The following is a 21,553-nucleotide window of genomic DNA, read 5'->3' as shown; positions in this document are numbered from 1 at the left end:
TCTCTTCCAAGTGCAGCTGTCATCTGCTACTCACTCATACCAAAGGTGATCACAATCACCTAACAGCCACCATAACACACAACCTGGGGCTGAGACGTAGACCTTGCCCTCAAGTGTCCTGGGACTCACTTCAGCTCTCTAGACTACCCTGTATTAGTGACGTTTTATTCTGGTTCCCCAGCAGATCATTCTGGTGCTGTTCAGAAAAGGATGTTCACAGAGTAAAGAAACTTATTCTTTGTGCCCCACTTCTGAGGTACCAGAAATTTAAGAAAGAAGGTCGTATGATCAGGTCTTGTATTAACTTTGCACTTAGTGGGGCATTAACCACTAAAAGAGTGGGTTTGCGCATTGGTTTTTTGTTTGTTTTTTTAAACAAAGCCTGTGACAGGTGCAGATTCAGAATCTGAAAGCACAGCCACTCCAGCAGAGGGCTGAAGGGTGAGGATGGCAGCAGCCAAGCGAGGCCGATCACGTCACTGGAGGCAGCTCTAGGAGCTGGGACCAGGCTGCGCACCCCAGGGAGCAGCAGGTGGGTCCCAGGAGCGCAGGTACTGATGCACGCAGACGGCTGCGAGGGTGGTTTAGCTCCCAGACCCCCATCCTGACTGAAGCCAGGTCAAGTATCTGCAGGACTACAACCTTTAAGCACACACACAGCGGGCACTTTAAAACACTAATGATGGCAACACCTTGTTGAACTACAGGAAACTGCTATGAGCACTAAAAGCAAACAAACAACCCCAAACCAAAAGACCCCAACCCTGATAGTTTAGGCCTTGATCCAGTGAAGCACCTTTGCCCAAAGAGTTACCCCCATTGTCACAAGGGCTATTTGTATGAAGGTTAATTACACACATACATACAAAAGGTAAAAGCTGTACTCTTATCATAGACACTTAATTGCTTCAGAAGCAAAAAGAACACCTATTCCATAGTTAATAATTAAAAGCTATTTTCAAAGAAAGCTTTCCATTAACACAGGAGTTCAAGGTGCTTGCGGCCAGGAAGATGAAGCCAAGCTTCTAAACACACACTTCGGCCTGTTTGAACAGCACTTCGGGTAACTCTGAATCTATAAGCATCTTCAAAACCAGACAGAGCGTGCCAGTGGTAGAAATGTTTCATTCCGTGACCTGGAGCTTCTTCTGCTAGACAATGCCACCTGAAAATTTCGTAAAATCCTCCTGGCTTACCCCTTCTACATCTGAGCAGGTGCTATGCTGCTCATGTGGCGACTGCAGCAGTAAGGTCAATTCTTGTCTTCGGAGAGTGGTTTTACGAGACTGTTAAGCATGAAACTTCTCCTCCTCAGAATTCCTCTAGGACTGTAACCGTTAATCAAGGTGCACTAACGAGGGCCCCGCTGCCGCTGCATCCTCCCCTCACGTCCGGGGGCCGTGCAGACACAACCACCGACCCGCCGGCTCGGGCGCCTTCCCGAGGGCGGGGGCAGCGGCCCCAGGGAGCGGGGGCGGCCACCGGGGCCCGGCGCGGCCGAAGCAGCAACACCCGGCGACCCGCCCCCGCGCGCGGGGGGCGCACCGGCACCGCGAGGCCGAGCGGCACCGGCACGGACGGGCCAACCCGCGGCAGCCCGGCGGGCCGCCCGCGCCCCGCGAGACCCCGCAGCCGCCGGGAGGGGCCGCCGGGCCCGCTCAGCCGTGGCCAGGGCCGAGCTGCGGCCCCGCCCGCCGCCCCACCGGCGCTCCCGGGCAGCGCCCGCCCCGGCCCCGCGGCGCCCTCCGCCGAGCAGCAGCTTCCGCGCCGCCCTCGGGGCCGGGGGAGGCCGGGCGCCCCGGGCCCTAGAGACCCGGGGAGGAGGGGGCAAGGGCGGCGAGCGGGCGTGCCGGGCCGGCCGCGTCAGCCCCACGGGGGTGGCGGGGCCGGGCCACGCGTCGCCGGGGACCGCCGCTGCCACCTACCCGGCGCTCCCCGACAGTCGCCGACCAGCCGGGCCCAGCAGCGGCGCGACCGGCCGCACCCCCCCTCCCCCGCCCGCCTTCCCTCTGCCGGCTCGGCACCCCCCGGCCCGGCCCGGCCCTAGGCGCGGGCCCGGCGCCCCCGGAACACCCCGGCGCCCCGCCGGCGGCAGCAGGGGGCGCCACGCCGGGCGCCGCCATTTCCCTCCGCTCACCTGCGGCCTCCGAGCGCACCCTGCGCGGCCGGCGCGGCCGCCGGCCAATCACGACCCGCTGACGGCCGCAGCCGGCCAATCGGCGGGGAGGGGGGCGGGCCGGCCGGGCGGCGGGCGGGCGCGGCGTGGCGGCCCCTGGCGGCGGCGGCAGGCGCCGCGCGCACGTGGGAGCGCGGGCCCAGCGCCGCGCACCGGCACCGCCGGGCCCCGCGTTACCGCGGCAACCGCGCGCCGCGGGACCCCGGGCAGGAGGCGCCGCCGTGCCGGGCGGCTGCTCCCGGCGCGCCGGAGAGACCGGGCGGCGCGGCCCCCGGGCAGCGCCCGCCGCCGCTCCCGTCCGCTGCGGGGTCTACGGCGGCGGAACGCGGCGCGCTCCCCGCCCCGCCGGCGCGGCGGGCACGGGGTGCGCAGACCGACCACCCTGACCCCCGGGGGGTGTGGGGGCTGCGGAGGCAGCGCCAGAAGCCGGCCAGCAGCACAGAGCGCGGCGGGAGGGTCGGTGACCGCCGCCCGCACCGGGCCGGGCCAGGCCGAGCCGCCGACACCCGTCCGCCGGCCCCGCGACCGGCGGCTGCGGCCGGACCGCATCCCGCGCGCGGCTGCGGGCCGTCGGGGAGCCGCCTCCGCCGCTCCTGGCTCCAGGTGCGCGGACTTTGCCCCGGCCGCACCCTCCGCCGCCTCGGGCCGCGCCCGCCCGCCCCGGAACAGGGGTGAGGGGTGGGGGGTCCCGGGGCTCGGCCCGCCGCCGCCGCCCCTCCGGCGCTGTCCGGCGCGCGGTGCTGAAGGCGGCGGGCGGGGCGGGGCGGGGCGGGCGAGCGAGCAGGTGGCGGTGCCGTTGCGGCCCCCTCGTGCTCGGCCGGTTCCCCGCCCCGCGCGCACCCCGCCGCCGCCGTTCCCGTTCCCATTCCCCTCACGTTCGCCTCCCGGCTCTGCCGCGCCGCCATGGCCAGCACCTTCGCCCGCGCCCTCTCCGCCCGCCGCTCCGCCGGCCTCCTGGCCATGGTGGGCGCCGGTTCCCTCGCCGCCGGCTTCCTGCTCGCCCGGGACACGGTCAGCGCGGGCGACCGGCAGCGGCGGCGCTACCCGCCTAGGTACCGGGCGCGGGCGGCGGGGGCGCACGGGGGGGGGGGGGGGGGGGGGAAACAGTGGCGGGCGGGGGCCGGTCCCTGAGGCACCGGCACCGGGGAGGGCTGCGAGGCTGCCCCCGAGCCTCAGCCGGGGCGGGGGGCGACCGGAGACGCTCAGGAGCAGAGCCCCGGGCGGCGGCGGCGGGGGGGGCTGGCCGTGTTGTACGGAGCCTCCCCGACTCGGGCTACCAGCGCCGCGGGCCCCATCGTCCCCCCACCCAAGGGCACCGGCGCCACCGCGGCGGGGCCTCCGCACCCTGCCCGGCTTCCCCGGGCGGCCCGCGACCGCCGCGCCGGGCTGCCACGGGGACCCCCGCTGAGCCAGGGCCGCGGGGGCCTCCCCGGGGGCCGGGCCGGGAGTCCCGAAACTGCCGGTGGTCGCGGGGCACCGAGAGAAGCCGCGGCGCCGGCGGCCCGTGGCAGGTGGGAGCGGGAAGGGGACGAGCGCTGCTCCGCGGGGACCTCCCGGGGAGGACGGGGCTGGGGGCTGCGGGGGGATGGCTCGGCCTGCCGGGGGCGAGGACGTACCCCGGGCTCAGCCCGGGTGTTGCCGGCAGCGGGGAGGACGTGCCAATGTCCCGGTGGGAACGGGACGGAGCAGGGAGGTTCATTTTCTCCTCCCGGGAGCTCCGTCTGCGAGAGCCGGTGTCAGAGCAGAGACGGAGGCTCCTGGCGGTGCCCGGGGCTGGCGGCAGCTCCTGGCCTGGCCCCACCGTCGGTGGCGGCCTTCGCGACGGGCACCTCTCCCGGAAAGAAAAGGTCCCCTGGCAGGTCCCGGCTCTTCCGTCTTAGGGGCAGTTTTTAGAGAGAACTGGAGGGGCCAGCCGGTGCTGAGCGGGCAGCCCCCTCAACTGCCCGCGGGTGATTTTGGGTGAAGAAGCCCTGAGATGCGCCATCAGGACTCCCGGGAGCGGGGCACGGAGCCGAGCCGGCGGGCACGCGCGTGGCCGTGGCCTGGTTTAGGGGTGCTTTTGGGGTAACGCCGGCCCTGCCGCCAGCCCTATTTACACAACCTGTGCCTGATCCCTTAAGCCAGATAAGCGTCGCCAGCAGAGCAGTGCTAAGGTTCAAGCTCCAGCAGAGAAAGTCTCGTGTCACCCCCTTCGAACCGCTCTTCGCCAAGGGCTGCCCCGGGGGCTGAGCGGGGACATCAACGGCGGCGCCGCTCGCCGCTGGCCCTTGCGATGAGGCTGCGGAGGCCTCGAGGCCGGGAGGGGTGCAGGCAGGTCCTGCCCGGTGCTGCCCGGCCCCCAGGAGCGTGGAGGGCCGAGGCACAAGATGGGGGCTGGAGGCAGGAGGTGCCGGCGCCTGGCGAGGACCGGGCAGGGTAGGGACGGGTCCGGGAGAGCGACGTGGCAGCCACGGCCGGTCTTTCCGCCTGGCACCGGCTGCTCGGCTGGCACAGCTCGGGGCAGGTCAGCGGAGCGAGGAGCAGGTTTTCCTCCCCATCCCGGCGCCGGCAGAGGCTGCGCGCGGGGAGGGAGCGGAGCGGGGAGGGAGGCAGCGCGTTGCCGCTCCAGGCGCCCGCGGCTGCTGTGATCCCTGCACCAAACACGGCGCAGTCAGAGCGGCGCGGAGCTGCATTGCAGGCGAGAGCCCTGCTCGTGCAGAAAGCTGCACGCCAGAGCCGGCGCGGGGGGCTCGGACAGGCTGGGTTGGGCCGCGGAAACGAGGGGACGGAGATGGAGCGAGTGTGAATAACGATGGAGGCTCAGTGTTATTGCTTATTCACCTCCCAAGAGGGTTTTATATTCAAGCTTTCTAAACAATTGCAGAGCCACAGAGATCAGGTCTTCACCAAGTGAGGATGGTGAAGGAAAAACAGCAGCAACCTGTGAGATGTGTTGGCAGGCGGGAGCTCTGCCCACGTCCTGCTCCTGCAGGCAAGGGCACCGCTGGCCTGTCCCCGCTAAACCTGGGCATGCACGGAACACCGGCCGTGTCCGTGCTGTGGCTGGGGGCCGCGGCTGTGCTGCAGAGGCGTTGCTGTGGCAGGGTCAGAGTCTGGGGAGAAACAGCAGCTCAGAACGTTGATGCTGAAAACAAGGACAGGCCTGGGGGAACAGCCAGGAACCATCTGTGGGAAGGGGGACACTGAGGTAAGTCTGGAAAAGGGGATGAAGTCAAGGTAGGGGATGTGGCTGAAAAGCCCTAAAATGAGCTTCCAGGGAGGATCTGTTCGGCCGGGAATGGTTTTGTGACAGTGATGACACTTGAAAAGAGCCTGGACAGAGCCCACGGGGTGAGCCACAGCATCCCACTGTGGAGGCGAGTCAACCCATCTGGGGATTTTTTTCCTCTAGTCTAAATAACGGGAGACATTGGCAACAGCCTTGAGGGATCTGAGCCACACTCCACGGTGTCACAGGGCAAATGACCACACTGGGGGGGGGGGGCGTGGGCAGCCCCCCCGTGGAGACGTGGGCACGGATGTGCCCACTGTGATCCTACACGAGGCACGGTGCCACATCTGGACGATCACACTGGGGTTCCCCACCAGAGCGTCCACACACAAAGCCTGAGCCCCCCCTTCCCTGTATAAACAAGCTGCCTGCTCCACTGCCCGCAGCAACCCCCCCAGTACCCTGCTCCTGCCAGCCACTGTGCAGGGTCGGTGCCACTCGCCCCACACACCCCCATGCCTCTCCAGAGGGGCTGCCATCAGAGCTGGCGGTCTGGGAAGGGTGCCGGAGGCTGCCGGATCAGTGGTGAAGAGCCACAGGGAGATGCAGGGGGACTGCTGCTCCCGGGGAAGCTGCCCAGTCAGTAGACAGACTAATCATAATTGCTGAGCTCGGAACAGCGCTCCCGGGCATAGCACCTCGTGTCACAGAGGCAGGGAGGGCAGTTGCTGCAGGCAGGACTGCAGGCAGCTGCACCCCGAGGTCACAGCCAGGATGGCGGTGCTGAGCTGCCTGGCAGGACAGCACCAGTGGTGGCAAAGTGCCCGCACCGTCTTGCTCCTGGCAGTCGTCCGGCTGCCACGGAAGACACTTCCAGCCTCTGTGGCTGGGGGGGAGCCCACCTTATCGCTCAGTGCTGTGGCACTGGGAACAAAATATGGTGCTGAAAGGGTCATGATTGTAAAACCAGCTTTGGGGTCCAAAGCCAAGGGGCTGAGGCAGCCCGAGTAAGACCGAGTGCAGTGTTGCCTTCACGCTTGTGGCAGAGGCCACCAGGCAGCTGGGAGACCGCGGCAGGCACGCAGCCCCCACTGCCCAAGCCCGCCCGGGATGCAGCACGGGGTGCAGGGACAGGCGGTCTGTGAGCACAGTACTCGGTGTCCAGCGCCTCTGTCCCTGCATGGCCCGGCTTATCCTGGCACCATCCAGCTTGGTTCAGGCTCTCCAGAAAGGCTGAAGAGAGATTCCCAGATTTGCTGGCTGTGATTCAGGGCTGTTCTGCAGGAGGGTGCGCTCGGACCAGGATTTAATTCATCACTGCAGCAGCACAGACCCTGCAGGCTGGGGCCAGAATCTCAGGGTTTCGGACTCCGCACACCTCAGTGAGGGTACAGCTGTCCGTCACAGGCAGCATGCTGCTTAAACCTGCAGCAATCTTCTGCTTACTGGAAGTAAACTGGCTTACTGGACGTGTCTGCTGCCACCAGGCACCAGGGTGGAGAGCAAGGCAGACTGTGGTCCAGGCATGCCAAGAGGCACTAGCCATGCTGGAGAATGGGGAGGAACTTGTCCAAGTCTCCCATTCTGACCAGAAAATGCATTTTATGAGAGTGTGTCTCCCTGGGGAGACGTGGGTCAGTAGCCAGCTGACAGCAGGGGCAGGAGCAGTGGGGGAGGCTGGGGCCGGTTGCACCCTGTACGCGGCAAGTCACCTTGTGAACTGGGGTGTCTCAACACTGCACAGATATGTGTGTGGGCTGGGGGACAAGTTCCTGCCTGGAGCAAATGCCTCCCTGTGCCGGCCCAGGCTGGAGCCGCCAGTGCTTCCCTATGCAGAGCAGACAATGTGAGCCCGACCTCCCTTTCTTTCTACAACGCGCAGGAAGCCACAAGCAGTAGCCAAGCCGTAGGCGAAGGGCCAACACACATTCCTTGGCCTGTAGACGCAGGGGAGGAGGCGGCAGCAGCGACAGCAACTCTGCATTGCAGCATGGGGGCTGGGCGCTGGCAGCCCGGCTTGGCACCCTGTGCCCAGGAGCAGGACCCAAGCGCTGGGAGGGTGCCAGGATTCACTGCTGGGGATGGGAATGGTTGCTGGCTGTAGCTCCCACTGACAAGGACCTGCACGAGCCGCGGCACCTCTTCTACCTGGACCCACCCAAGCCATGCCACTCCCAAGGCAGCACCCTCCAGGGAGAGGAGGTGGGCACAAACAGGCCTGAGGGACCCTCTCCAGCCACCAGCCAGGTCTCCTGGACTGATAAAGGCCAGTCCTGTTCCACAGCAAGCGAAGGCACCACCTTCCAGCAGGAGGATTTGGCCAAGGAAAGCCCTGTCAGGGTCCTGCCCTGACAATTCCCCCGTGAGTGCAGAACAAGCACAAAGTCTGGCTAAAGTGGGAATGAGGTCAGGAGACAGCCTCCCACTAAGCTGATTAGAGGAAAGCATCCCCCTAATACAATAAACTGCGTCAGAGCTGTGCAGTTCCCACCGGCTGCAGATCAGAGTCAGCCGATCTCCGGCCCCACAGCACCCAGGAAGTGGAGGGACGGGAGATCAGGGCACCCGTCCAGGGTCCCCACGGGTTGTGTGCCCTGCCTGCCCCACTCGCTGCACGGGCAGACCCCAGTACCAGGCAGAAGGGGCAGCGGGAGCAGCCACCCCCCATTTGGGTCTGACGTTGGGGCAGCCCTGGGGAGGAGAAGGGGAGCGAGACCCCCGCGCCACGGCCCAGCTGTCCTGGCAGCTCAGTGCATGGGCTGGGCGCGGGGCTGGGGCTGACGTGGCTACTGCCACTCGCCTGGCAAGCTCTCCCAACCCCGGCGCCCTGGTACGTGGCTGATAAGGAGCCGCACCCTAACGACCGGTCCAGATTTGCTCGTGCACTCTTGTCCTTGCAGCAATGTCAGCCCTGGGCTCAGGCTGCTCTCTGCCCTCGCCATGTGATGCCCGTAACTGCCGCTGGCCACCACTGGTGTGGACAAGTGGAGCAGGTTGTCCTCCCTCCCCAGGGCTCCCCTGCCCACACCCCTCCTGAGGGTCCCTGTGGGGCCAGGGCACGGGCGCTGGGGTCCCTGGCCCCAAAGGGCTCATCAGTCTCTCCTCCCCCAGTGCCGAGTACCCCGACCTGCGGAAGCACAACAACTGCATGGCTAGCAGCCTGACGCCGGCCATCTATGCCAGGCTCTGCGACAAAGCAACCCCAAATGGCTGGACCTTGGACCAGTGCATCCAGACGGGTGTCGACAACCCCGGCCACCCCTTCATCAAGACTGTAGGCATGGTTGCTGGTGATGAAGAAACCTATGAGGTGAGTGGCAGCCAGAGCCCCGCCATGCTCCAGGCTCTCCAGGGTGCCTGTGGCAGCCGGAGGAGTCCCAGTACCTGCAGTACCTCCAGCAGTCAGGGGTGTTTTCTGCCCACCTCCTCCTGCCCGGCCCCTTCAGAGCAGCTGTGCTGGAGCCCTGCAACCTCCCCCTGCTTGCCCCTGCACTCGCTTCCCCGGGCAGCATTGCCCCGTGGGTCGCTGCGTCAGCCCCACATGCTCTGGCCCCAGGCACCCACTGTGGCCACCCTGCTGCCATGTCCCCCACGCTGGCAGTGGGACTTGTGTCAGGGGCTTCACAGGGCGCTGGGTCTGCCATGATGCACAGGGTCCCTCTGTCTTCCAGGTGTTTGCTGACCTGTTTGACCCCGTGATTCAGGATCGGCACAACGGATACAACCCCCGCACCATGAAGCACGTCACAGACCTGGATGCCACCAAGGTGCATGAGCTGGGCAGCGGTGCTGCACATGGAGGCCCTTCCCTGAGCCTTGGGGGACAGAGCCCCTGCCAGCACTAGTGCCATCCCCTGAGCACCCCACGGCTCCTGTCTGTTCCAGATAAAGTTTGGCCACTTTGATGAGCGCTACGTGCTCTCATCCCGGGTCCGGACTGGGCGCAGCATCCGTGGCCTGAGCCTGCCACCAGCCTGCACCCGTGCTGAGCGGCGAGAGGTGGAGAAGGTGGCTGTGGAGGCACTGAATGGCCTCACCGGGGACCTGGCAGGCCGGTACTACCGTCTCAGCGAGATGACGGAGAAGGAGCAACAGCAGCTCATTGACGTGAGTCAGTGCAGCTGCCAGCCAGCCACCCTGGGTGCTCACGGAGTAGGATCCCCTCCCCAGCGCTGCCTCTCTGGGAGGCCACATCCTCCTTCCCAGCCCCACTGCGCTGGGGGACCAGGACCCCTCCCCAGCGAGGCCATCCGTGGTGCAGAGGCTGCTCATGGCGCTGCTCAGCCCTCCTGCTTGCTGAAAGCAGCCCCAGCAGCTCACAAGCCCCCCCAGCTCTTGCCCCATGTCCCTGCCCAGAGGAAGGTGGGTTTGTGGCACGCAGCTGGTGCCCCACCAGCCCCTAGTATGGGGTGGGCTGTGCACCAGCAGCCTTCAGCCTCCCTGGGCAGGAAGGCAGGGGCTCCTGCCCATGGGTGGGTCGTAGCGTGAGCTTGCCCTGCCTGGGACAGCTGCGGGACATCACCTGCATGGTGGGCTGGGGCCGGTGAGATGGGGCACCCCGGCACCAGTCATGCAGTCCTGGTGACCCCACGCACTCTGCCTCCCTCCAGGACCACTTCCTCTTCGACAAGCCAGTGTCCCCGCTCCTGACAGCAGCAGGAATGGCCCGGGACTGGCCCGACGCCCGAGGGATCTGGTGAGAGTTTGCCCCAGCATCAGGCAGTCAGCAGGGCAGAAAGGCGGCAGATACTGCTGCTCCATTGGGCTGCCCCAGCCCCCCTCCCCGTGTTGCCCATGCTCCCCGCACTGCAGACCCCCACACCCCTGGGCCATGCTTGCCCTGGGCTCTGCAGCCTGACCTGGGAGCCCCTTGTGTGCTGCAGTCAGCGGGAAAGCACTCCACGCACAAACCCCAGCATCCTCGTAGCCGGCCCCTGCTGCGGATCCTGTCCGCTCTCACCGTCCTGCATCACCTTGTCCTCCAGGCTGTCAAAAACCTTTAATTGCCCTCTGCTCCCCAGGCAATCCCCAGCACTCTTCCTGGCTCTCTGCACACTCTGCCTGCCCCCAAACTTACCCTGCCACGATTGCATCTTCCCACTCCCTCCCAGCAGCTCTGCAACACCCCACGCAGCATCCCACGCACCCGCAGCGTGACAGCCAGCACCCGCGCTTGCCCACGCCGCCCTCGCTGGCACAGCGCCTCTACAGCAGCCTCCACAGCACATGCAGTCCCCATGACCCGGCACCCCAAAACACACCCCACTCCTCACAGCCCCCCTCCCACCGTGCTGCTGCCCCCGGTCCAGGCAGGGTTGCCACCACGCTGCTCCTCCCCTGCAGCGCTGGAGCCAGCACCCCTCGCCTGCAGCACGCAGTGGATGAACGCTAGCCCATCTCCAGGAGCATCTCCTGGCTGGTGGCTTTGCTGCCGGGGTGTGCACTGGCAGCCTGCTCCCAGCCATGGCCCTGGGCAGAGCGCGTGGGGCAGAAGGTGCACGGCTGGGGCTGGCATGGGTGGCTGGGTGGGCACGGGGCCACCAGTGTGGCTGAGCACTGCCCTGTCCCTAGGCACAACAACGAGAAGACTTTCCTGATCTGGATCAACGAGGAAGACCACACACGCATCATCTCCATGGAGAAGGGCGGCAACATGAAGCGCGTCTTCGAGCGGTTCTGTCGGGGCCTGAAGGAGGTGAGCGCCTGGTAGCCCTGTGGGCAGGCAGATGGGCGGGCAGACGGGCAAGGGCAGGCAGGTGGGGCCAGCCCTCTGCACTTAGCTGGGGCCAGGGGTGCTGCTGTGCCAAGGGCTGAGCACGTCACAGCTGGGGGCTGAACACTGCCTGTGCCTCTACCCCAGGTGGAGCGGCTAATCCAGGAGCGAGGCTGGGAGTTCATGTGGAACGAGCGCCTGGGCTACATCCTGACCTGCCCCTCCAACCTGGGCACTGGGCTGCGAGCAGGTGTTCACATCAAGCTGCCACTGCTCAGCAAGGTATTAACCATGGCCGGTTTTGTGGGGATCAGGCCAGGGCTGCAGGGAGCCCCGGCTGCCGGGGCGCAGGGAGCCCAGCCACGTGGGAGGTGTGACCCAGCCCAGGACCTCACTCGAGTTCCCTCAGGAAGTGTAGGGTCCAGCCCCTGCTGGCATCCACAACTGGAGGGGCCAGGGACCCGGGTGTCAGCCTGGGTCTGCTCAGGGCAGAGCTCCCTGCGGGGATTATGAGCCCACTGGTGGGGTGCTGTGAGCGGCCGGGTGCTGCCCTGGGGAGCAGCCGGCTGCAGAGCCCTGACTCCCGTGATGGTCTCACTGAGTGCTGACACCTCCTCTGGGCACCAGGACAGCCGCTTCCCTAAGATCCTGGAGAACCTCCGGCTGCAGAAGCGTGGGACGGGTGGTGTGGACACTGCAGCTACCGGCAGCGTCTTTGACATCTCCAACCTGGACCGGCTGGGGAAGTCAGAGGTGGGTGCCGGGCAGAGCCGCTTTTGGGGAGGGAGGTTCGGAAGCGCATGTGTGTGACCGGCATGCAGGGTGCTGGGGGCGGCAGCGCCGGTGGGGCCGGCCAGGCGCCTTGCTGCAGCTCCCGGGACAGCCCCCAAGTCGGGACGGTGTGCTCCTGGCACAGGTGGAGCTGGTGCAGCTGGTGATAGATGGTGTGAACTACCTGATCGACTGCGAGCGGCGGCTGGAGAAGGGCCAGGACATCCGCATCCCCTCCCCAGTGCCGCAGTTCCGGCACTGAGCTGGGCCAAGGTAGCGCCAGCCCTGCGGGACTCGGCTCCCCCCACAGCTTACGCCATCTCTGTGCCCAGCATGTCGCTGTGTCCTGTTACCCACCCGGCCAGACCCCATAAACGTGCGCTGCTGTAGCCGGGGCTCGGTCTCCTCTGTACCCTAGCACCCACTGCTCCCAGTGCCCTGCACCCCTGCAGAGGCACCCACCAGGATTTGGGTTCCCTGTGCCTCCCCTGAGCAGCCCTCCCCGGGATGTCCCTGAGCCACCACTGCCCTGGGGAAAGGGCCCAGGGGGCCATTGGGGCTGCCCTGGTCGGGGGGGCTGCAAGGGACTGCATGTGGGTAGGGAGCTGAAGCTGGGGGCATCTTGCTGCAGGGGGCCAGGAGCTGCTGGGATGGTCGAGGCCAGGCAGGGAAAGGTGCTCCGGGGCCATGTGTCGCTGCAGGCGGGCAGGGAGCAGAGCTCATCGCTTGTGCCCACCACAATTTTATTACTGGGATGCTCACAGCAAGCAGCGGGGCAGGCAGAGGAGCAGAGGCAAGGGGAAGACATACTGGGGCCTGGCTCTGCTCCTGCCTGCGGGAGAGAAATCACTGTCAGAGCTGAGCGTGGCAGCCCCAGCCCTCCGTGGAGGGGCTCATGTCCCTGCTGCTGCCGGAAGCCTGCACAGTGCTCACACACGCGCACATTCCCAGAGCCGCTGTTCCACGTCTGGGTTCAGGGCTGGAGGCAGCAGCAGGGAGGTCTCGCCTGGGCAGGGGCAGGGTGGGAGACAGCCCGAGAGGGAGCATAAGCTGGGCAGGCAGCGGGGCCAACCTCCCCGTGGGGCAGCACAGCCGGCACCGGGGCCAAACCCGCATGACTAGAGCCATCCCGGCATCCCGGGGTGCCCGTGCTGAGCCCGAGGTGCAGAGCAGGGACAAGGGGTGACCAGGAGCTGCCAGCGGACAGAGGCCACCCTGCCACTCTCACCTTGGCCATCCTGGGCAGCCTCTCCCTCACACTGGGCGCTGGCCAGGGCCCGACGCTGGGCGCTGCCGAGCCACTGGCGCTGCCCCAGGGTGACAGCCGCGGCCTGGGCGCTGGAGAGGGTGCGCAGCTGAGCTGGGCCAAACACCACCTGCGGAGAGAGGGCAGCCAGCATGGCGAGGCCCTGCACCCGCTCCCTGGTGCAGCTGGGACACGTTCCACCTCCCTGTCGGGTGTGGGGGCTCCCACTGCGCTGGCCCAGCCAGGGATCCCCCTTCCTCCACATGCAGAGGAACGGCACCACGTGTGCCCAGCCAAGTGGGCTGTGGGGGATGCCGGGAACTCACTGCGAACTTGGGTGCCGGGACAGCAGCGATGGCCCGGGGTGTGAGCGCCCAGAGCTGCTCGGGGACCAGGGCCGAGAGGACAATGTCGGGGAGCCCAGCTGGGGCACAGAGGGCAGGGTCAGGACCCTGTCCCCAGGCACAGGGGCCAGCAGGGTGGGCAGCAGCAGCCACAGGGCACAGCCCCATCCCAGACCTCACCTGCCAATGTCCCAACCTCCGCGAAGATTTCAGGTCCCCAGGTGTCGGCTGGGCCGAAGGCAGCACTGGAGGTCAGGTGGGCAGCCAGCACCTCCACCTGCTGCTCCGTGCAGCGCAGGCTCAGTGAGCCCAGGAACGGGGCAGCTTTACTGTGGGGAGCAGCAGTGTCGGGCGGCCGCATGCCAGGGCAAAGCGCTGCCGGCAGTACCTCTGCTCGACAGAGAGCTTGGCCGGTGCTCCCTATGGGCACGCACCCACCTCAGCTCCCAGCTGTCCAGGCCCCACAGCTCGGCCACCGGCAGCCCACAAAGCAGGTGCCCCAGGGCCACCAGCTCAGGCAGCCCCAGGTCCCGGGCGCTTGCCCCACGCTGCCGCAGGAAGGTGGAAACCACAGCCCGCATCTGGGGGAGAGCCTGTCACATGGGCCAGCCTCCCCCCGATTCCCCGGCCCCCGGGGCCTCACCTGCTCCGGTGACCAGCCGTCCAGCTCCCCCAGCACAGACAAGGCCCCCCAGTCGGGGAGCAGCAGCTCCTGCAGCTCTGGCTCGCCCAGCTGGGTGACCAGCCGGCCCAGGCGCAGGGTCTGGGTGGGCTCCAGCGCCCGGGAACTGCCCCACAGCTGCGGCACCAGCAGCACCACCAGCTGCCGGCAGCACCAGCACAGCCCCCCAAGGACAGAACAGCCCCTACAGCCAGTCCCCCAAAGGCAGCACAGCCCCCCAAGGACAGAACAGCCCCCCAAAGGCAGCACAGCCCCCAAGGACATCACCCCCACTCAAGTCCAGCACAGCCACCCACAGGCAGCCCCCTAAGGCCACCAAAGACCCCAAGGACAACCACCCCCACGGGCAGCCTCCCAAGGCCAGCACAGCCTCCCAGGGTCAAGCCCCCAAGGGCAGCACAGTTCCCCACACCCAGCACCCTCCCCCAGGGCCACCCCCAGCAGCACACCACCCCGCCATGTTTCCCCCAACCCCATCCACGTCTCCCCTCACCTGCCGGACTTGGTCCAGGACAGCCCGGAGCTGGTTGGGGCGCAGCACGGGGTCCTGGACCAGCAGCCCCAGGCAGTCCTCCAGCTGTGGGGGGGCCATGGCAGCCAGCTGGGCCGCGCTCCAGGCCGCCGGGAAGGTGGCACGTATGTCAGCACAGCTGGGCACGGGGGCTGCAGAGCTGGCCTGAGCGGCTGGCCCTGGCCCTAGGGTACCCGCACGAGGGGGACACACCAGCCAGGAGGGGACAGGATGGGGACACCGGATGTCAGGGACACAGGGCCAGCCCAGGGAGGGGACAGCATGGGGACACTGGGTACAGGGGACACACCAGCCAGGAGGGGACAGGATGGGGACACCGGATGTCAGGGACACAGGGCCAGCCCAGGGAGGGCACAGCATGGGGACACTGGGTACAGGGGACACACCAGCCAGGAGGGGACAGGATGGGGACAGCAGGTGCCAGAGACACAGGGCCAGCCCAGGGAGGGGACAGTGTGGGGACACCAGGCACTGGGGCACAAAGTGAGTGGGCAGGGCATGGCAGGGCACCAGGGACAGGAGCTGCAGGGGTGGGCACAGGGCTGGAGAGGGGAGTGCACCATCTCACCTTGGCCCCCGGGCCCGGCAGCTGCCACCAGTGGGGCCATCAGCACGTCCTGTGGGCTGGGGCCCTCGCTCAGGGTGCCTGGGGGGTGGCAGAGGCGTCCCAGCTCGCTCTGCTCCCAGTCCCACTGGCTCTGCAGCAGCTGCTCCACCATGTCTCTGCTCAGCAAGTCCTGGGACAGCACGGGGCAGACGTGGAGAGAGGGGTCAAGACAGACCCCATCAGCGGAAAGGCCCAGGGGGAGCAGCAAGAACAGCACGTCCACGGGTGGTCATGGGGTGGCACAGGCACAAGGATGGGGCACTGTGGGGACAGCAGAGCCACGAGGACGGGACAGCAAAGGGGGTGGCACGGCCATGGGTATGGGCACTGGTGGGGATGTCACAGCTCCAGGACCAGCCGCGGGGCAGCGCAGTGGCAGTGGGACAGGACACGGTGCTCACCCCGGGGATGGCGCGCAGACTCTCGAGGGGCAGCAGGAAGATCAGGCGCCCCAGCTGCTGCAGGGTCGGCAGGCTCCAGCTGGGGGGGGCTCTGCAGGGAGGGCGTCAGGGTGCTGCTGGCCGGGCCCCCTGCGCCCCTGCCCAGCACCTACCCCAGCGCCCGCTCCGACAGCAGCAGCTGCCCCAGCTGGGTGGCCACCTCCACGTCCAGGCAGGTATCCTGCAGGTCCCCCAGCCGCGGCAGCAGGCTCTCAGGCTGGACGTGAGCCACGCTCTCCCGGCCCAGGAACCCCACCAGCGGGCCCAGCTGGTCCAAAACCTCCCCAGACAGCTCCGTCCCTGCCGGGAGCCGCTGCAGCAGGGAGAGCAGAGTGAGGGCGGGTGGCTGCATCTCCCTGTGCCCCGTGCTGGGCTCCCTGCCCTTACAAGTGAGCGCAGGGCCCCACGGGCCAGCACAGCCCGGCGGGTGGCTGGCAGGGCTAGCAGGCTGCGTGGCTGACGGGTTGCGTGGTCCAGAACCAGCCGCATCACAGCATCAGGCAGCATCTCCACCAGCTTCGCCCTGCGGGAGCCAGAGCACATCTGGACAGAGTGGGGCAAGGGGCTGCTCTGCCCAGGGATGAACAGGGCACTGAGCCCCATCCTGCAGACACTCTCTCACAGCATTGGTGCCCCTGCACGGGTCCTTCCCTCCCCAGGAGAAGGGGGCAGTGGGAGCAGAAGGGGTGGCCCACATCCCCGCATTCCAGGGCCAGCTTCCCTCAACACCTACGGTAACTCCATGAGGAACCGAGGTCCCAGCCAAACCAGCTCCTCCCTGGATAGTGCAGGACGCCTCAACACCTCCTCCTGCACGCAGCGCCTCTGGGGACACCACACTGAGAGTGCAGGGCAGGGACAGGGGGGCCCTGCCAGCCACAGGGGTCGTGGAGCCTCCCCCTTACCAGGCTGGCAGGGAGAGAACGAGGCTGCGTGTAGAGGGTCCGGAGAGCCCCCAGGAAATCCTCCCGGCCCAGCTCCTGCAGTGCGGTGCAGCTCATGCCCACCACCAGCGAGCCCAGGGCACTGCAGGACAAAAGCATTAGACCCTGTCAGGGCTTCACCACCCCCAGCCCCACGCAGACCCGCTCAACCCTGCCCCAGGACCCTGCCAAGGCTCCTGCTCCTGCCCAGGGCACCCAGCCCTCTCCCAGCTCCGTTCCCTCTGCGGGGCCCCGCCATCCCCATCCCCATCCCCGTGCCCCAGTCGGTGGCCACGGGCCAGCCCAGGCGGGCAGCTCTCACCCAGCAGTATGGTGGCTGCGGTTAGTGCCGGCTCCCACCTCCCTCCAGAGGAGCTGGGCCTGTTGGGGGGGCAGCGGTGGGAAGCACAGAGTGAGGGGCAGCGCCTTCCCCCACAGCCCCGTGCCCGCCCTCTGACCTGCTGCGGGGACCAGGACAGGTTCAGGTCCCACAGAGCCCCCCACAGAGCCTGGGCACTGGGACGCAGGAGCTGCAGGGGCAGCAGGGGCAGCAGGCAGCGGGGCCAGCCATCCGGGCGCTGCAGAGCCTGCAGCAGGGACGCCGTCTGAGCTGCAGACAGCAGCGGCAGGGCCGGGCCCAGGCACGCGCAGCCCTGGACCTGGAGAGGGGCCAGGACGGCTGCCAGCGATGCGGCCCCCAGGCCCGGCAGCAGTGGACACAGCCTGGCCGCTTCCCCCACCGACACCTGCAGAGGAATGCACCGGCCTCGCTCGGGCTCCACCCCACCTCAGCTTGGGCAGGCGTGTGGGGCAAGAGCTGGGCTGTGCTCAGGCACCAGGGCACAGCACCCACAGCCTGTCCTCCTCCTGCAGAGGCACCTCAGACACTCACGTTGTCCCTCCAGACAGCCCATGTGAGCAGGAAGGATGCCTGGGGGCAGACGAGGCGGCAGTGGTCAGCAGGGTCAGCACAGCCCTGGCGGGGCTGAGGCTCAGGGACTGCCCGGCTGCACCACGGAGCCAGGCTGGACTCACCTGGGCACGCGTCAGCTGCGTTGGCCGCAGCTGGGGCAGGAGGGCGTTCAGCTGGGCCGCTGACAGGCGCTCCAGGAAGCCCACTCCCATCTCGGGGAGGACGCCCCTCCATGCCAGCAGCTCCCTGGGGCTCACTGTGGCTAGGCTGGTGGAGCGCAGCAACTCTGCCAGGGCGAGCATGACCTGCCAGCGTGGGACAGGAGGGGCCCTGAGCCCAGGGCTGGCAGGCAGTGGGCCCCATCCCCTGTCACAGGAGGAACCATAGGGCGAAAATGGAGCTGGGGCAGGTGCCCTGATGTGCTGCCTGACCCGGAGCTGCTGCCCTAGCTCCCCTACTCATGCTGGCTGGGCTAGCTCCCTAGCTGCTAGCTCCCTGCCCTAGCTCCCCTACTCATTGTGGCCAGGCTCCCCCAAGAGCAAGGGGACAGGAGCCAAGCTCTGTCCACAAGGTGACCCTGGGGAGGCCTGGCACAGCCTCCCCATGCCCCCCGAGGACCTGCTCACCCGCCCATGCTGCCGCAGGGTCCCTGCAGCGGCACATGCCAGCAGGCTCTGCTCCACCGCACCCCGGGGGTCCCGCAGCCACGCCAGGTCCTGCAGCTCCTCGGGGCTCAGGAAGCAGGCGAGGGTCCCCAGCCTGCACAGAAAAAGACTGTTGGCAAGCAAGGGCAGCCCCACCTGCACCCATTCCAGCTCCGCTCACACCAAGGCCATGGCCCTCGCACTGGGACCAGGGCCCCACACCAGCCCAGCGTGGGGCATGGCTGTGCTGGCACCGGCAGCCCCCCCTCACGCTCACCTGTTCCCTGGCTCGGGGCCAGCCGCACGGCTCCAGTTGGCCAGGCTGCTGGCAACGTGGCGGCCCTGCGCCAGCCCCAGGCGGAGCAGCTGCCAGGCGTCCCCCAGCCCCCAGACCTGGGCAGGCAAGAGGGGAGACACAGCTCCAGCCTCCTGCCCAGAGACGGAGGGCCCAGCCCAGGCTGGGGGTTCTGTGAGCAGGGCCAAGGGCGGGCGGGCAGGGGTCCCAGCCAGGGGGGTGCAGGACCAGGGGTGCAGGGTGGGATGCCCAGCCCAGGGCACAGGGATCCCCACCCGCTATGGGCAGAGCAGGGGTGCAGGGGTGGGATCTCCGCCTGCCATGGGGTGCGGGCGCACTGGCTGGGCAGAGCAGCCTGTGCTGGGGCCGGGGCTGGCGTCCCACCTGCTGGGGCGTGAGCTGCAGGAAGCAGGGCAGCGGCAAGTGGGGCAGCAGCGGCAGGATGGAGCGGAGGAAGCCCAGGGGCCACGTGGGCACAGCCCCAAGGGAGGGGGCCTGCAGCAGGCGCCTGGCAAAGGCGGCCTTCTGCCCCGGCACCAGGCGGGCGCTGTGAGTCCGCAGGGCAGCGAGGCTGCGGGGCAGAGCACCAGGCACAGCTGCGGAGAGACCGCCCAGGCCCAAGACCACCTCAGCGGGCACCCCAGAGACCCCCCCCAAGCCTGTGCCCTGCAGATCCCAGGACCTGGGGGCACTTGGACGCCTCCTGCATGGCTACAGCATGGCCTGCTCAGACTGGGGTCTGTAGGGGACGTGGCAACACGGGGCCAGGGCTCTGCAGGTGATGGCAGTGCAGGCCACAGGCTGGAGCTGGCCGTACCACACATGCTGGCAACCCAGGCACCCAGCATGGCTTACACACTCTCGTTGGCCAGGAGGGCCGGTGGGAGCCTCGCAATATCAGACACGGCCATGAAAGGGATGAACTGCGACAGGCTGACAAACAGCTCGGGTGTGAGATGGGGCAATCTGCGGAGCAGCAGCATGGCCAGGGACTGCAGAGCCTCCTCCCCAGACACAGGTGACGGCACCTGCAAAGCTGTGTGAGCCCCAGCTCCGGCAGGACACAGCCCCAAGCGACCTGCACAGGCCCAGGGCCGCCCAGCTGGGCCCCAGGAGAGCATGCACAGGGACTGCACCCCTGCACCTCGGTTCTGCACCCACACCTCCCGTGCATGGGCTCTGCACCCCCTCACACGTGGGAGTTCTGAACTTCAGCCAGCACCAGCTCTGCCCCTGCCCTGTGCAGGGTCTGTGCCCCCAACATGTCGGCCATACCCCCCACATGCTGTGCATCCCCCAGACATGGGCTCTTCCCCCACCACACAGGCCCTGCGTGTCCTGCCCCAGCCCGGCCCCTCCGACCACCTCCCCGCGCAGCCGGAGCCCAGCGTGGTGCAGCAGGGTCAGGAAGCGCTGGACAGCCTCAGGCCCTGCCGCCAGCAGCATCCCCTCGAAGCTCTCCTCTGGCATCTGCAGGTACTCCTGCGGGGAGGCCGCACCTCAGTGCCGCTGGCAACAGGAGCCCACTGCATGGGGGCAGGCAGGCCCTGCGCTCCACAGGATCCTGGGTGGGCCGGGAGCCAGCCTGGCCGGCCGGGCAGTACCTGCACCAGGATCTCCATGGCGGGAGCACCCTCGCTGTCCTGGAGCAGGTCCCAGAGCACAGCCTGAAGGAGAGAGCAGGGCTCACTCCTTGTCCCAGCCCAGAGCTTCCCCCAGAGCTCCTCACCCAGTGCCCCATGGGGCAGCCTGGCTTCGAAGAAGCTGATCCAGAGACAAGGGGGGTGGCCTTGCCTCGAGCCGCAGCCCTGACACCCAGCCCAGGACTGGCTGTTCCCAGCTGAGCAGAGCACAAGTGCTGGTCCCTTTCCCACACAGGCTGCAACTGGACAGAGACCCTGGGACTGGAGCCCATGACCTGGCCAGACCTCGCAGACAGCGGGAGAGCTCCCCATGTCTGGCACCCTGACCCCACACCCAGGGGCACCCTCGCTCATCACCCCAGCACTGCCCAACTCACGCTAAAGCAGCTCAGCAGCTCCCACTTGGCCGAGGCCCTGGGCTCCCATCCCAGGTACCGGCCCACGGCTTGCAGGATGCCTGCAGATGCGTTTGCCCTGAGCAAGGCCCAGAAGGAGCTGTTGTCCAGGAGGCTGGAGAGGAGGATGGCCTCGCTGAGCTGCTCCCTGGCTGCCTGCCCAGCCTCCTCGCGTCCGGAGAGGGCCAGGCTGCGGTCAAGCAGGCGCAGGAGGTAGTTCACATGGGGGGCCCAGCCCAGAGCCTCCTCCTGGCACTGCAGGAGCTGTGAGGCCAGTCCCAGCAGGTAAGCAGCCGGGTCTGGGCAGAGATCCGCAGCATCCAGCCTGGGGGACAAAGGCAGGAGCGCCAGGAGCTGCTGCAGCAGGCAGCGTCCTCGGGGCAGGGTGCGCGGGCAGCGCAGCTCGACCAGGGGCTGGGGGTGCCCCATCAGCGGCGGGAGGGAGGCGTTGGTGCACGCCGGCTCCGGGAAGCAGCCGGGACTCACAGTCCCACACAGCTCCAAGAAGCCGGCGTTCCCCCGTGGCCCCCGGCCCCGGCCCCCCAAGGGGCAGGGCTCTGGGGCGCTGGGCGTCTGCTCCCGGGGCGGGGGACCACGGCACAGCCGGGACAGCCGGGCCCGGCGGTCGGTGGGCAGCAGCTCGCGGCTCCCGCTGGCACAGAGCCGGGCTCCCCAGGGCGGGCGGCTGCCCAAGAAGCAGCTCCAGGCATCCTCCCAGCGCGCACCCAGTGGGCAGGCACTGCGGCGGGGGGGCCGGGCCCCCGCCGCGCCCCGCGCCGGGTCGGCACAGAGCCGCTCCAGCAGGATCTGCTGGGGTCCGGGGGTGCCCCTGAGGGAGGTGTTGCTGCAGACGGTGCTGTTGAACTGGGCAGGGTAGCGCTCCCGGCAGGCCCGGGCCCAGGCTGAGCCCGCAGAGAGGTACCAGGCTGCGCTGGAGCACGCGGCCCCCAGGTCCCCGAGGTGCTGCCCGGAGCCCCGGGAGCTGTTGAAGAGGTTGCAGTAGAGATAGACGGTGAAG

The 21,553-nt window shown here is 67.7% G+C and overlaps 3 protein-coding genes across 10 annotated transcripts in view; 1 reads left to right on the top strand and 2 right to left on the bottom strand.

Moving 5' to 3' along the window:
- PPIP5K1 (diphosphoinositol pentakisphosphate kinase 1) overlaps window positions 1-1,509 on the bottom strand; it is a 49,178-nt gene extending 47,669 nt beyond the window's left edge. For 4 of the 6 annotated variants that reach the window (XM_074917753.1, XM_074917755.1, XM_074917756.1 and 1 more), the window contains exon 1: window positions 1,197-1,507. The gene's annotated coding sequence lies outside the window, so the exon portion shown is untranslated. Of the gene's footprint in view, window positions 1-1,196 lie in introns of all 6 variants that reach the window. The other 2 variants (XM_074917757.1, XM_074917752.1) reach the window with 2 other exon arrangements.
- A 1,429-nt stretch (window positions 1,510-2,938) lies between these two features.
- CKMT1A (creatine kinase, mitochondrial 1A) lies at window positions 2,939-12,260 on the top strand. The gene is made up of 9 exons (XM_074917450.1): window positions 2,939-3,228; window positions 8,499-8,697; window positions 9,059-9,154; window positions 9,273-9,494; window positions 9,998-10,083; window positions 10,959-11,082; window positions 11,248-11,382; window positions 11,728-11,853; window positions 12,017-12,260. The coding sequence occupies exons 1-9, from the start codon at window positions 3,080-3,082 to the stop codon at window positions 12,131-12,133; spliced, it is 1,254 nt and encodes a 417-aa protein (XP_074773551.1). The 5' UTR covers window positions 2,939-3,079; the 3' UTR covers window positions 12,134-12,260.
- Window positions 12,261-12,607: 347 nt separating this feature from the next.
- On the bottom strand, window positions 12,608-19,760 carry STRC (stereocilin). Of its 3 annotated transcripts, XM_074917067.1 has the most exons (21): window positions 19,353-19,760; window positions 18,882-19,068; window positions 18,480-18,595; window positions 18,185-18,317; window positions 17,681-17,863; window positions 17,538-17,576; window positions 17,104-17,391; window positions 16,968-17,026; window positions 16,628-16,748; window positions 16,456-16,547; window positions 16,110-16,245; window positions 15,836-16,035; window positions 15,684-15,774; window positions 15,244-15,412; window positions 14,637-14,806; window positions 14,105-14,260; window positions 13,900-14,042; window positions 13,642-13,790; window positions 13,444-13,541; window positions 13,100-13,247; window positions 12,608-12,703 (listed from the first exon to the last, which is right to left on the bottom strand). In XM_074917067.1, the coding sequence occupies exons 1-21, from the start codon at window positions 19,616-19,618 to the stop codon at window positions 12,630-12,632; spliced, it is 3,018 nt and encodes a 1,005-aa protein (XP_074773168.1). In that variant the 5' UTR covers window positions 19,619-19,760; the 3' UTR covers window positions 12,608-12,629. The 3 variants fall into 3 exon arrangements, with proteins under 3 accessions (XP_074773168.1, XP_074773166.1, XP_074773169.1); XM_074917065.1 differs by having other exon boundaries at window positions 13,100-13,541; XM_074917068.1 differs by lacking the exon at window positions 13,444-13,541.
- Between the last annotated feature and the right edge of the window lie 1,793 nt (window positions 19,761-21,553).

The sequence above is a fragment of the Athene noctua genome, chromosome 13 (assembly GCF_965140245.1).
Source record: "Athene noctua chromosome 13, bAthNoc1.hap1.1, whole genome shotgun sequence".
Classification (NCBI taxonomy): Eukaryota; Metazoa; Chordata; class Aves; order Strigiformes; family Strigidae; genus Athene; species Athene noctua.
Note: the sequence above shows the minus strand (reverse complement) of the source record. Positions and strands in the feature narration are given on the sequence as shown.

Coding starts and splice junctions, on each gene's coding strand:
- STRC (XM_074917065.1), bottom strand. CDS start 19,618: ATGCTCTCCTGGGGCCCAGCTGGGCGGCCCTGGGCCTGTGCAGGTCGC. Junction 16,749..16,967: donor CGCAGCCACCATACTGCTGG/GTGAGAGCTGCC, acceptor TTTGTCCTGCAG/TGCCCTGGGCTCGCTGGTGG. Junction 16,036..16,109: donor GTGGGGCCCTGCGCTCACTT/GTAAGGGCAGGG, acceptor TCCCTGCTGCAG/CGGCTCCCGGCAGGGACGGA.
- CKMT1A (XM_074917450.1), top strand. CDS start 3,080: ATGGCCAGCACCTTCGCCCGCGCCCTCTCCGCCCGCCGCTCCGCCGGC. Junction 9,495..9,997: donor AGCAACAGCAGCTCATTGAC/GTGAGTCAGTGC, acceptor GCCTCCCTCCAG/GACCACTTCCTCTTCGACAA. Junction 11,854..12,016: donor ACCGGCTGGGGAAGTCAGAG/GTGGGTGCCGGG, acceptor CTCCTGGCACAG/GTGGAGCTGGTGCAGCTGGT.